Source organism: Rhinopithecus roxellana, chromosome 17 (genome assembly GCF_007565055.1).
Source record: "Rhinopithecus roxellana isolate Shanxi Qingling chromosome 17, ASM756505v1, whole genome shotgun sequence".
NCBI classification, from domain to species: domain Eukaryota; kingdom Metazoa; phylum Chordata; class Mammalia; order Primates; family Cercopithecidae; genus Rhinopithecus; species Rhinopithecus roxellana.
The window spans coordinates 104,014,296-104,029,060 of record NC_044565.1 but is presented as its reverse complement, the minus strand read 5'-3'; the positions used below and the strand labels follow the sequence as shown (position 1 = coordinate 104,029,060).

General features: G+C 38.4%; 1 protein-coding gene across 1 annotated transcript in view; it reads right to left on the bottom strand.

Moving 5' to 3' along the window:
• The window catches only part of LRPPRC (leucine rich pentatricopeptide repeat containing), a 124,377-nt gene that overhangs the window by 28,267 nt on the left and 81,345 nt on the right, over nt 1-14,765 (bottom strand). Inside the window, exons 26-29 of the mRNA XM_030920927.1 lie at nt 14,155-14,223; nt 13,329-13,419; nt 5,285-5,427; nt 5,045-5,165 (exon numbers count right to left, since the gene is read on the bottom strand). Of these exons, the coding sequence (XP_030776787.1) occupies nt 5,045-5,165; nt 5,285-5,427; nt 13,329-13,419; nt 14,155-14,223 (424 nt within the window). The remainder of the gene's footprint in view (nt 1-5,044; nt 5,166-5,284; nt 5,428-13,328; nt 13,420-14,154; nt 14,224-14,765) is intronic.

The window sequence follows — 14,765 nt, the reverse complement described above, 5'->3', positions numbered from 1 at the left end:
GGGTGGTTACAATGGTTAACATTTCAGCACAATAGCACTAAAGAGAATATAGCCTATAATTCTAAAATTAGGAGATCACATTATTTGGCTACGACAGGACTTATACAAAAACATACAATTTTCAAATATACAGATTTCTAACAAGTAAACTAAGCAACATTTGTTTGACTGATTAACAGTTTTATTTCACTTGTTCACAATAACTGTCAGTGAATGAAAAGATGTTACCAAAAGAGAAGTAACTACACTTTTCAGTCACTTACTTTTCTGAAATAAAATTGCCTGGCTATAAACAGCCAACTGAAACTACAATCTACTCCCTTCTGTGTATAAACAAATCACAATAAAGATGGGGCATAACTGAACTATCACGTATGGCCTACGTGATAGTTCTACGAACATAGGGCTCAATGTAAGGAAATATAAAACTTCTAATTAAGACAAACATGATATTATTTTAATGTTCAGAAGAACATTTTAAGCTACTTTAGAAGTTTCTAAACATGCAAAAATTGCTATGCTCCTATGTATGAGTTAGGGGATGTGTGCATTAGCCCCTTAATTAAACTTAAGTGGCACTGTCAAAGAAATATTTATCCCTTTAAGCTAAATTTGGAGAAAAAAAATATGACAACATTTATATTTGCATCTTAACTAAGGAGAACAGTTTGGGCAAGTGAAAGTAACAATGGCACAAGCTTATCACATTTCAAGTAAGTCTTCCATAGAACAGTCCCTGTTAGTCATTAAATTTCCAAGTGCCTTACACTAGATTTCTATGGTTGTGAACAACTGTATATTCCAGGACACTGGCAAAAAACAGAAAATAAACACATGCTAATATGCAAGAAGAAACTCCACTATCATTTCCATCAGACACCTAGTGTATTCGCTGTATTTCACTTTTCTGAAATGGGAGAAAATGACATATCTTCATTCGAGTACCAGTATCAATGCATCACAAATTTAAGAATGTCTTATTTACTTATTAAAGTCACAGAACAGCTCTGCTAAATAAAATATTTAAACCATGACATACAATAAGATGACTGCAATAAAATCTGCCACTCAATACCCAATGTTTTTTAGGGGGCTAAAAACTTAAGATGCAATATAATTATTGTCAACTTCCTCACAATCATACATAATATTTCACTTATTTGGAAACTCTTGTTGTTTTCTAAAATTGTGGTCTTCACATTAACTTGGTGTGGCTGTGTATATTAGTCCCTATTAGTTTTCTTTTTTTATTAGCATTTTACTATACCAAACCCATTCACCACACGTTTGTTTCTGATGTGACAATCACGATACACCTTTAAGTAGACTGAACTACCAGAAAAGTGTTAATGTAAGCATTCAATTTTTTTTTTTTTTTTTTTTTTTTGAGACGGAGTCTTGCTCTGTTGCCCAGGCTGGAGTGCAGTGGCCAGATCTCAGCTCACTGCAAGCTCCGCCTCCAGGTTTACACCATTCTCCTGCCTCAGCCTCCCGAGTAGCTGGGACTACAGGCGCCCGCCACCTCGCCCGGCTAGTTTTTTGTATTTTTTAGTAGAGACGGGGTTTCACGGTGTTAGCCAGGATGGTCTCGATCTCCTGACCTCGTGATCCAACCGTCTCGGCCTCCCAAAGTGCTGGGATTACAGGCTTGAGCCACCGTGCCCGGCCTTAAGCATTCAATTTTCAAAGCATTCACATTTCACTAAACATTCGAATCCTGAGCTTATGGCCGGGCACAGTGGCTCACACCTGTAATCCCAGCACTTTGGGAGGCCAAGGTAGGAGGATCATTTGAGGTAAGGAGTTTGAGACCAGCCTGGACAACATGGTGAAACCTGGTCTATACCAAAAAATACAAAAATTAGCTGGGGGGCACGTGTAATCCCAGCTACTTGGGAGGCTGAGGCTGGAGAATCACTTGAACCCAGGAGGCAGAAGTTGCAGTGAGCTGAGATTGCACTACTGCACTCTATCCTGGGTGACAGACCAACATTCTACCCCCCGCCCCCCTAAAAAAAAAGAATTAACAGGATGAAACCAATTAGATAAATGAAAATTCCAGAATAGAGGTAGCTCTACATTTATAATACGTACTGCATTGTATTTAATCATTTAGTTAACTACTTAAATGTTTTCACTTAAACTGTACACTAACTATTCATTTTAGTCAAAACAAAGCTTCACCAGAGGATGGGCTTGGTGGTGGCTCACGCCTATAATTCCAGCACTCTGGGAGGCTAGGCGGGCGGATCACTTGAGGTAAGGAGTTTGAGACTAGCCTGGCCAACATGGTGAATCCCCATCTCTACTAAAAATACGAAAAAAAGAAAAGAAAAAAAAAAAAGCCGGACATAGTGGCGGGTGCCTATAATCCCAGCTACTTGAGAGGCTGAGGCAGGAGAATCACTTGAGCCTGGAAGGCAGAGGTTGAGCCACCGCACTCCAGCCTGGGCAACAGAGTGAGACTCTGTCTCACACACACACACACACACACACAAAAAAAACAAAACAAAACAAAACAAAAAAAAACCACTTCACCAGAACATTTACATAGTGTTGATCAAGCTTAATCTTATACTTCGCTTTCAAAGATGCATAGCATGTACTCAATGATATATAGACTGAATAGACTGGTGTGCACCTGTAGTCCCAGCTACCTGGGAGGCTGAGACAGGAGAATCACTGGAACCCGGGAGGTGGAGGTTGCAGTGAGCCGAGAATGCACCACTGCTCTCCAGCCTGGGTGACAGAGCAAGACTCCGTCTCGAAAAGAAAATGACTCAGAATAAATAAAAAGTTATACTATAGAGGTAACTGAGGAGGCTTAAGAACTTAGCTTATTTTTACTTCATACATTTTACATCAGTGCCACCAAATTTCTTTTTTTTTTTTTCTTTTTTTTTTTGAGATAGGGTCTCACTCAATCACCCAGTTGCAATCATGGCTCAATGCAGCTTCAACCTCCTGGGCTCAGCTGATCCTCTCACCTCAACCTCCTGAGTAGCTGGGACTATAGGCTTGTGCCACCAAGCCAGGCTAATCTGTGTATTTTCTGGAGAGATGGGATACCACCAAGTTGCGTAGGCAGGTCTCAAACTCCTGGGCTCAAGAGATCTGCCCACGTTGGCCTCCCAAGCCTGCAAGCCTAGTCAAGCCTTCTAGTTAAGTTAGGAAATGAAGTTCCATAAATGTCTACATTGATTCCTTTCTAATAAACAAACCTCAAAACTATCAATACTAAAATTAAAAAAAAGAATTCTGTTGTATTTATTTCCTTAATGGTAAACTATCATAAACCATCCTTGAAATCCACCCTAAAACTGAAGGAATCATTCTATGGAAAGCTAGAAGGAAAAGAAATTAATAAAAGTAAAGAAAATAAGAGTAATATATGCTTCTGGAACAGTACAAGAAGTCTAAGTGAAAATATAAAATTCAACTTGCAAGCTCCTATCAGAGGATTAAAGATGGTCATACAAAATTTAAAGTAGGCATAAAGAAAGGTGAAGATGTCTTCAGGAAAACTTAATACTAGAGAAAGGGAAGAAAGTCAAGAAGCAGACCTCTAACCTCGAGATACTGCTGGATCACGTCAATATACACTAGTATAGTAATTAGTGCCTTAATCATTTTTCGCTTTCAAGTAAGTTATAATATTTGCCACAACGCTATTTTCAAAAAAATATTTTTAATAAAAATGTATGCCAACAATGGCATTTATTATGAAAAATTTCAAATGTACAGAAAAGTATGAAGAATAGTACAGGTTGGGGGTGGTGGCTCATACCAGTAATCCCAGCACTTTGTAAGGCCGAGGTGGGAGGACCACTTGAGCTCAGGAGTTTAAGACCAGCCTGGGCAACAAAGCAAGACCTCGTCACTACAAAAATTGGCTGAGTGTGATGGTGTGTGCCTATGGTCCCAGCTACTTGGGAAGCTGAGGTAGGAGAACTGCTTGAGCCCAGGAGGTGGGGGCTGCAATGAACCATGATTGCACCACTGCACTCCAGCCTGGGTGACAGAGTGAGTCTCCAGGAAAAAAAAAAAAAAAGAATAGTATAATGAACACCTTCCATGTATCCATCACTTATATCTAACAATTAACGTTTTACCAGATTTGCTTTTTTTTTTCTTGAGACGGAGTCTCACTCTGTCGCTAGGCTGGAGTGCAGTGATTGGCTCACTGCAACCTCCCTCTCCCAGGTTCAGGCGATTCTCCTGCCTCAGCCTCCAAAGTAGCTGGGACTATAGGCATGCACCAACACGCCCAGCTAATTTTTGTATTTCTAGTAGAGATGGGGTTTCACCATGTTGGCCAGGATGGTCTCGATCTCTTGACCTTGTGATCGGCCCACCTCGGCCTCCCAAAGTGCTGGGATTACAGGCATGAGCCACCATGCCCGCCTGCTTTGTTTTTCATAGCTTGAGCATTTTAAAATAAATTATAGAAATCTTGACTTTTTTCATCCCTCAGTAACTCATGTGGATCTCAAAATTTCAGAACATTTTCCTTTAAGTAAATCATAATACCATTATCACATTTAATAAAAAATAAGCAATTCCGGCTGGGTACAGTGGCTCATGCCTCTAATTCCAGCACTTTAGGAGGCCCAGGCAGGCGGATCACGAGGTCAGGAGATCGAGACCATCCTGGCTAACACAGTGAAGCCCCATCTCTACTAAAAATACAAAAAATGAGCCGGGCGTGGTGGTGGACACCTGTAGTCCCAGCTACTCAGGAGGCGTGAATCCAGGAGGTGGAGCTTGCAGTGAGCTGAGATCATGTCACTGCATTCCAGCCTGGGCGACGCAGTGAGACTTGTCTCAAAAAAAATGAGTAATTCCTTAATATTACCTACCACTCAGTCAATAGTTAAATTTTCCCGCTTGCCCCAAAATGTTTTCGTTAAAGTATGGAAGGGGACAAGAAACATATAAAATTTAAGTCCTATCTCTAACCTACAGCACTTCCTACAGCACTTCCTACACTGCTATTAGAAAGAAGACCCCCCGCTCCCACACCGCCATTCCCATATGTGCTTGCCTTTGCTTTGCTTCAATCGGCAGGCATTCAATATATCTTTCTGGAAATCAGGTTCTGTGGTTGAGTCTGATGAAGAATCCGATGAAGAATTCAGGGAATGTTTTTCATCTTCATACCACAACTTTAAAACAAAATTATTCTGTTAAATAAAAACTGGTGATCTTTTCAGTATAAGAGTAGGCTAATCTATGACCTAATTATACTAACAAAATCTGTTATGATTATGCCAAAAACAATTACCTCAGGTACGTCAAATGGAACTTCCTGGTTACTATCTCTAAGGATTTCCGCTAATAATCTTAATGTCTTCTCACGAGGAATAATATTTTCTTCTTGGATTTTATTCCAGACAGCATCAGCTTTTTGCCAGTCACCATTCATTTCTGTAGAATTTGATTAAGCAGAAATTAATCAACAAATATACTAAAGAGAATTCACAAAAATATTTAGAACTTTTCTTATTTGATGTTGAAGAAAGCATTATTTCAAATGCTGCCCTTTAGGGAAAGGAACCAAATGTGACTGTGACCCAAAGTCAAGAAGGGAACTTTTCTCTGTACTTCTGATTACAAACCAAAAATACCCTACCTATTAAAAAGCAGTAACAAGAAGCCCCATCACACTTTATTAAACACTTTCAATCATGTTGATAAAAAGTTTGTCTTTTTAATGTTACTGAGAAAGTGCCTACTGCTGAAATCAAAATCAGAAATAGGTAACAACTCAACTATGACCTTTAGCCTTTGCAAAGATCATGGAGATATACATATACACACACACACAGCATATGGCACCATATATACATACATACCGTATGTATATATACTTGTACCATATGCAGTATACATATATATGTGATAGTATACGGTGCATATGATACACATACATCCATGATCTTTGCAAAGGCTACAGAACCGGGCTACACAGCAGAAGGTGTGGGGTGGGCGGGCGAGCAAACACTGCCCCCAGAGCTCCACCTCCTGTCAGATCAACAGCAGCATTACATTCTCATAGGAGCACAAACCCTATTGTGAACTGCGCATGTGAGGGATCTAGGTTGTGCGCTCCTTATGAGAATCTAACTAATGCCTGATGATGTGAGGTGGAACAGTTTCATCCCCAAACCATCCCCGTTCCCCACCACAACCTGGTCTGTGGAAAAACTGTTTTCCATGAAACCAGTTCCTGGTACCAAAAAGGTTGGGGGCTGCTGCCGTATAGTACACAACTGTGGTGTGTACTAAAATGATTGAAAAGTGTGTAATTCTATTTACAAGTGACAAACCTTTTCACTTAGTTGAATAGAGAGAATAGTCTATGTTTCTTCTGTCGACATGAAGAGTTTCTATGACCATGTGAGATACATGGAATCTTCTTAGATTTCTTATCTCAACTGATAATGTTATCAGACTATTACAAGGGGACAGGAAGTCGGCTGGGAAGGAAACAGGCAGATCCCTTCGTATTGAAAAGTCCATTTCCTTTCATGTGGTAATCTAGTCTTTACAAATAGCAAAAACTCCAGAATCAAAACTTTGTTTTTAGAAATTCTCATGGTTGGAAAAGGAAAGATCAAGTCATTTAATATAATAAATTAATTTCTGCTTGTGAAAAACTGGGGCAAGATATGAAAAATGTCACATGACACCAAGTGTAATACAACTATTAAATGCACAGAAAACCTGCTCTAGATGTCTTTTTTTTTTAATTTGTCAGTATGTATAAGAAATATCTGGATTGTGTGGGGTCCAGCTCTAGGAAGGAAGGGTTTGTTTTAGAGCACAAATGTTCCAGGCAACATGAATACATTTGTTCCTCAGCATTTTAGAGGAAAAATACTAAAACACGTAGGATTTTCCTAGATTATTCTCCCCAAAACCAAAAAGTTAAGTTTTTTGATAACTAATGACTCCTGAAAGTAAAAAATTCAAAGAACAAAAAAAGCATACTCATTCTTCAAGGGAAATCAGCAATTAAAAAAAAAAAAAAATCCTTAAATAACGAGTAGAGAAATTCCCCTGGGTCACACAGACTGAAGCCTAAACTTTCTCCTTTTTTTTTTTTTTTTTTTTTGAGATGGAGTCTTGTTCTGTTGCCAGGCTGGAGTGCAGTGGCCCGATCTCAGCTCACTGCAACCTCTGCCTCCAGGGTTCAAGCGATTCCCTGCCTCAGCCTCCCAAGTAGCTGGGACTACAGGTGTGTGCCACCATGCCCCACTAATTTTTGTATTTTTAGTAGAGACAGGGTTTCACCATGTTGGCCAGGATGGTCTTGAACTCCTGAGCTCAAGCAATTCACATGCCTTGGCCTCCCAAAGTGCTCAGATTATTGGTGTGAGCCACCGTGCCCAGCTGCAGCCTAAACTTTCACACAGACTACACTGCAAGGAGGCCCAGATGGCAGAAATTAACGTAAAGTGCAGAGTGATTTTATACATATACTGATAAAATTAACCCAACTAATATAAAAGCCTTACATTTACAACCAATTTTCAAAACAAAAACTCTCATTAGCTGATTACACTTTTTCTTCATTAAAATGTTGTGTAATATAAAATTCAAGTATTTCAAGTATGTGAAAGTATAAAACTTATTTGATTAAAAAAAAATCCAAGTCTCTGAATCTTTATTCCATAGAAGGAAAAAAAGTGGAGCACTTCTGTTGACTGCCAAAAGGTCCTTATGGACTGTGGGAAGATAGGGAAGGTTTCCAAAAGCTAGACACAGTACTGCTAAGGACCTTTAAAAAGGGATTAATTATTCTGAACAATAAAAACGTGGGTGGATAATCCACAACTCTGTGCCTTTAGGCTGTAAGAATTCTGGGAACATTATTTTCTTTGTTTAAAAAGAGCACAAAATTATATAAAAAGCTTCTACTTTGGGAGGACAAGGATATTACAGAGATGCACCTGTTAAAATAGACTAGTGGGCAGGCACAGTGGCTCATGTCTGTAATGCCAGCACTCTGGGAAGCTGAGGTGGGCAGATTAGTTGAGGCCAGGAGTTCAAGACCAGCCTGGCCAAGGTGAAACTCCATCTCTACTAAAAATACAAAAATTAGCCACGTGTGGTGGTGCATGCCTATAATTCCAACTACTGGGGTGGCTGAGGCAGGATAATCACTTGAACTTGGGAGGTGGAGGTTGCAGTGAGCCAAGATTGTGCCACTGTACTCCAGCCTGGGTGACAGAGTAAGACCCTGTCTCAAAAAACAAACAACAACAACAACAACAACAACAACAAAAAGACTAGCAACTTAAGAAAATATTTCAAAATACAGATGAGAATTAGTATAATATAGCATGAAACAACTCAGTAAATATTTTTCAGAGGGAAAAAATTTCCTGGAATTGTATCTGGATCACAAAATACAAAACAAAGATTTGAAGTAGTCAAGCAAATCAGTGTGTCAAAATCTGCAGCTGGGTGTAAACTCTCACAAATGTGCAGAAAGGCTATGCCTTTTTTCATAATATCCTTTGTGTGTTTAAAATCCTACTGAGACAATAATGTTATTCAAATAATCTAACAGCCACAAACTTGAGTTGAGACCAAGGAATGGACACTCTGCCTCTATAATCACATCACTTTCCTGGAACTCACAGTTCCCTCCTGAAAGAACAAGAGGACAGACTGTTCTAAATGACCTCTGAGAACCCTTACGTTATAAGACCAAAGATTTCTGACAATACAAGAATAGACACAGTTGCGGGGCAACATTTTATGGCTATGGAACCAGGGTATACCAGGTGGCACTTTTCACACGTGTTCTCTATGGTATTAAGCTAAGAGATCTCTACTTCAGAGTTTTAATCATAAGGCTGATGGTTTTTACACAATGATATGATGGGGCAATTTCCATATTCCCCATGTCAATTACCTGATTATGGGACCTAAGTATCATTCCCCTATAAAATAAGGATTACAGTCTAGGACAGGAATGATGTAACATAAGCCTGGATTGTCTTGTTATGCCTGAAAACAAGGCACTAACAAAGACTAATGGGGTGTGTCAGGCAACATAGAATCCAAGACAGGAGCCAATGTGAAGGGGTTCCCAATGGCCAAAGACGAGATAACGTGAACACTAAACAAATAAGGACTAAAATAAAACACAAATACATTTTAAGAACCCATAAATTCATTAAAAAAAATTCATCAACTTCAGAGGTTTTAAGGATACCAGCAGTTAAGATTCATATTTTAAAAGGGAGAAAAAGCAAGTTTTTTTCTTGTGAATTTATTTCATATTGTTAAGTAAAACAAAAAGAAGCCACAGAATACAGTGTAGAAATGTAGAACGTGAAACATGTAGAGTATAAAACAATCAAAACAGGATATAAAAGAACCAAAATAATAGGTACATACATAAAAAATATATGGATATAAAGGAAGAGAGAGGGCAATGTACAGAGAAGACATGGAAAGGATGGCCAATTGACAAAGTTACATCTGAAATAAGAGGTTGGGGACCGCGGTGGACACAATGACGTTTTCAGAGTTAGCTAGTATAGTATTATATTGTTTGAATCTTTAGTAATCAGGATATGTTCATTTCACTTGTGTAATAATGGAGGAGGAAAAGGCCACACAATATGAAAAGAAATGTAAATGGCTATACATACTTGAAGAAATACTATATAAATCATTATTGAGATAGAATAAATGCTGAGGTTATACAGACTTTTTAAATAGATTCAAAGAATTATATTGCAAACTTACAAATGTAAGGCAGCTTGACTCTTGGCTAGACTACTATACAAAGAAACTAATTTCTACTTTCTATCTGTAAAGAAGAAGTGTTCAGAACATAGGAAAATGTCATATAGAAATAATAGAAAATTTCTTAAGCAAGTGAGGAAGTCATTTCATTCATGTAATTAATGTTTGTTATAGGTTCTAGAAGCTAATTTTGCAAGACTGTCACAATGAAAGCTCAAAATATACTGGAAAGGATAGAAACAAAGTTTGAAAAATGACAAAATTTTGTAACAGATCATGTTATATTGAGTCCACAGAAAATGCAAGCACTTTCATACTAATAAAAGCTTGTATTTAAACGTATGTAAGACTTATGCAACGCAGTTCCATGGGTGTTGGCTGAGCTACATATCCGTGTTTTGTGCCTGTTTCTGTAGTATAATTTACCACAAAATTAAGAGTGTACAGGTATGTGAAAAGTACTGTTTTAAAATAAACAAAGGAAAGTTGCTTTTCAACAAATATCCAAAAAAAACTACTAATTCAATCTCTTTCAAGGGCTAAAATCGCATCCTAAGAAAGAAATCCACAATGCAAAATATGGATTTTTAAAAAGTGTGAGTCCACATTTACTACCAATTCATATCATATGTTCCATTTCAAAGCAACTGAGTCCATGTAACAATATTTAAATAGTGGCACAAGTCTGAAGACAAAATGCAGAAGGGGATAGCTTGCTGCTTCTTCAGAAAGGAAACGATTAGGGCTATTATAATCAGATTATCTATTTATAACATGGCAGAAGGTAGCTATACAAACGTGGTTAAAAAGTATGTATACTTCTCTATAGGATTCCACTGGCTTCCAGCCTCCTAAGAAGCTAACCACACTCTGCCAACCTTCTCTAACTACTGGCTCAAATACAATGTAAGAATTGGAGACAGGTGTCCAACAGGACAGATAGAGGAAATTAAGGACAAGAAAATAGTATTAAACCTCAAAGACCAAATATCCCTAATGGAAATTTTAAGATGAAGCTAAACGTTGTGTATTTTTATTGTTTCTTAAAAAAAAAAAAAAAAAAAAAAGAGGCTGGGCACAGTGGCTCACATCTGTAATCCCAGCACTTTGGAAGGCTGAGGCAGGAAGACTGCTTGAGCTCAGGAGTTCAAGACCATCCTGGGCAATGTAGTGGGACCCTGTCTCCACAAAAAGTAAAAGAAAAAAAGAAATTTTTTTAGCAGGGTGTGGTGGCACATGCCTGTAGTCTCAGCTACTTGAGAGGCTGAAGTGTGAGGATTTCTTGAGCCCAGGAGGTTGAGGCTGCAGTGAGCTCTGATCACACCACTGTACTCTAGCTTGGGTGACCCTGTCTCAAAAACAAAACAAAACTAATAGTGAAAGTTCTTCTGAACAGGAAGAAGTTTGTGTGGCTGGCCACCTCTTACCTGGCCCTAGACTACCACATACTTACACTTGTTCTTACCCGCTGCAGTGTTAAGACTTGGTGATGGGGCTGACCCTTTCAGCAGAGCACTACCTTTACACCTGCAGCGCCTACCACAATGTCTAGTACACAGTAAGGGCTTCATAGATTTTTTTTTTTTTCCTGAATCAAAGTGTATATAGTCTTCTATGAGGACTACTTGAAATAATAAGACACATTTAGACATACAGTCAGTGTTTCTTTTGAGCCTGGCACATTAGAATTTCATGAAATTGTTCTTTAAAAGGAAGAAAAAGTAGGTAGAGTGGAATGTTAGTGCTCAAATACAGACTATAATTTGCAATTTGAGGACCAACTGCCTAAAATACAGGTTTTTAATTGTATATATTCAATACCAACCTCAGCATTGTGTACAAAAACTTCATCATCATTCAAGCCAAAGTCTTAAGAATTACACTGTGAGGCCGGGCGCGGTGGCTCAAGCCTGTAATCCCAGCACTTTGGGAAGCCGAGACGGGCGGATCACAAGGTCAGGAGATCGAGACCATCCTGGCTAACCCGATGAAACCCCGTCTCTACTAAAAAATATAAAAAACTAGCCGGGCGAGGTGGCGGGCGCCTGTAGTCCCAGCTACTCGGGAGGCTGAGGCAGGAGAATGGCATAAACCCAGGAGGCGGAGCTTGCAGTGAGCTGAGATCTGGCCACTGCACTCCAGCCTGGGCGACAGAGCGAGACTCCGTCTCAAAAAAAAAAAAAAAAAAAAAAAAGAATTACACTGTGAAGTGTGTATTTCAATATAACCAAAAACTGGAATGTTAAATTTTTTAGCAAGTTTAATTTCATTTACATCATCAAGATGTAAAATAAAGCTTTCTGGCCGGGCGCGGTGGCTCACGCCTGTAATCCCAGCACTTTGGGAGGCCGAGGCGGGTGGATCACGAGATCAGGAGATCGAAACCATCCTGGCTAACACGGTGAAACCCCTTCTCTACTGAAAAATACAGAAAAAAATTAGCTGGGCTTGGTGGTGGGCGCCTGTAGTCCCAGCTACGCAGGAGGCTGAGGCAGGAGAATGGCGTGAACCCGGGAGGCAGAGCTTGCAGTGAGCTGAGATCTCACCACTGCACTCCAGCCTGGGTGACAGACAGAGTGAGACTTCGTCTCAAAACAAACAAACAAACAAAAAAAAGCTTTCAATGGTAATAAATACAAGTTTGAAAAGACAAATAAATCCCCTTATTTGTTTGGTGAAGGGAAATTTGCCAAGAGAAAAGAAGAACAATAAATCTAGATAAATATCCATGAATCAAATAGGGAAAGGTCACTGGCTGTTCTAAGTGTTATTCCTCTCCACTGAAATATCCTAAAAGAAACTGTAAAGCTCCAAATGTGTACACCGGTATAAAAGTACTAGAGCATTGTTTGAAAAGAGAGATCAAAAGTTTCTAAACTGTCAAATACTAAGATTTCAGCCTCAGAAAAGAGTTAAGGATGTGAATGAAGATTAAGGCACAAAAATGAATAACGCAGTATTGTTTTAGAAACGGAAAACGGAAATCTATTCACAAACCCAGTAACAGGAGACGGGCTGAGTAAATTTTAGTACATCTATGTAGTACATTAGTTATTTGTAGGTGATTAAATATAGAAAAATGTTTGTAATATATAACTGAGTCAAAAATATATGACATTTTAAAAACTGTTTAACAATGGGTTTGTATATAGATATGCAAGATATGCATCTTCCTGCAAAAAGAAAAAAATATCTACATACATCAATGTTTTGGTGGTTACCTATTTATAAAAGTGACCAATAAATTTACCTGAAGGTTTAAATAGAAAGAACAGAAAGATCATTCTTACCTCAAAAGTCCTATTAAATTCTGTGGTTCTGAAGGTTCTCATACTTTCTCATTATTGCAGTGAGAATGTCAGAAATTATGAAGATATACAGTGCCTAGTGCTACAATATAACATTCTGTGATAAAACTCAATCTAGTCTCTACTTGAGCCTCTGTTGAATGAAAACTGCCTTCTGACAATCCCTGGAGCTCCCTCAAAACCAAATACTCCTTTCCTGCCACTGCCTTCAACAGAATAAATGAAAACAAGAAGAATAGTTAAATCACTTACTATACAGTTTTAGCAGATTGTAGTACATCTGGTCTCTATCACATTCAAATAGCTTCTGTGTCAGCTCCACTAATTTTTCCAGAGTTTCAACCTTAAAAGTAAGATTAAGAGATAGATCTACCTTGCTATATATTTTATAGTTAACAAACAGCAGTGGAATAATCTTTCAAATTAACTTTACCAAAGGGCAGTTTAACTTCATTTCAAAAGTTAGTGCGCTGAGCACAACAATGTAAATGAACTTAATGCCACTGAACTGTATACTTTTATACAGGGTTAAATGATAAATCTTACATTATACTTATTTTACCACGATTTAAAAAAAATCTGGAGTCAAGAACACAACGTGAATAACTAATTCAAAGATATCTGGGTGGGAGAACTCAATGAGAATATCGTACACTAACATAATACTTCTCCCTCCAAATTTTACACTCCTCTTGCCCTGGGACTTTTACTTGGCATGATGCAAACAGGTACCTGCACCAGAGGAGGGCAAGCAGAAATTCCAGAGCTCTAAGCAGCAACTCCTCCTGCCACTATGGACTAATGAAGGCTTAGTGTATTAGTGCCAAGGACACAAGGTCGGCCTGCTCCAACCAACTAGTTAAAGATAAAATCTTCAGGGCCCAGGTTAACAATTTAGGGTTTCTACTGCACCTCAGGAATAATAAATAAGCCATTGCTTATCTGGCAAACAATCAAGATAAACACTGCTTCCACAATGCCCCATCTCTCGAAATCCCCAAATGTTCACGGGACACAGAGGACCCTTGCCTTTTACTCACAGTTTTAGGTGATTGAGACATCAGAATCAAATACAAACCTGATTATTCGCAATACATTTGTCACAAAACCACTGAAGCCTTGTAGATCGAGCTCTAATCCCTGGAGTCTGTAAAATAAAATAATCACATAACACCCAAGGTAAGGCTTCAGCTGAATATTATTTTTTTCCTCAAAGACAGTTTCTTTTCTTATGAATTTGCTGCCAAACATATATACTAAACTTGTATACTAAACTATATATACTATTATACAATGTATATACTAAATTTATACTATAACTAATACAAAACTAAAATTAACCCCACAGTTATCAAAGACCTTTAAGTAAGATTAGAACAGAGCATAAAACACAACCTATGTTTAACCTGTGCCTAGAAGATGCCAATTATTTCCAAATGCTGCATTGCAGGTCAATGTTCATTCCATGAATCTTTAATTAATAAAACGGTTATACTTTCTTTAGTTCAAAAATATGCGATAAATTAAACTAGAAAATGTCAAATAAAACATGGGTGTGTCAACATCCATATGCATGTGCTCTTTTTTTAAAAATTTTTTTATTTTTTGAGACAGAGTCTCACTCTATTGCCCAGGATGGAGTGCGGTGGCATGATCTCGACTCACTGCAACCTCTGCCTCATGGGTTTA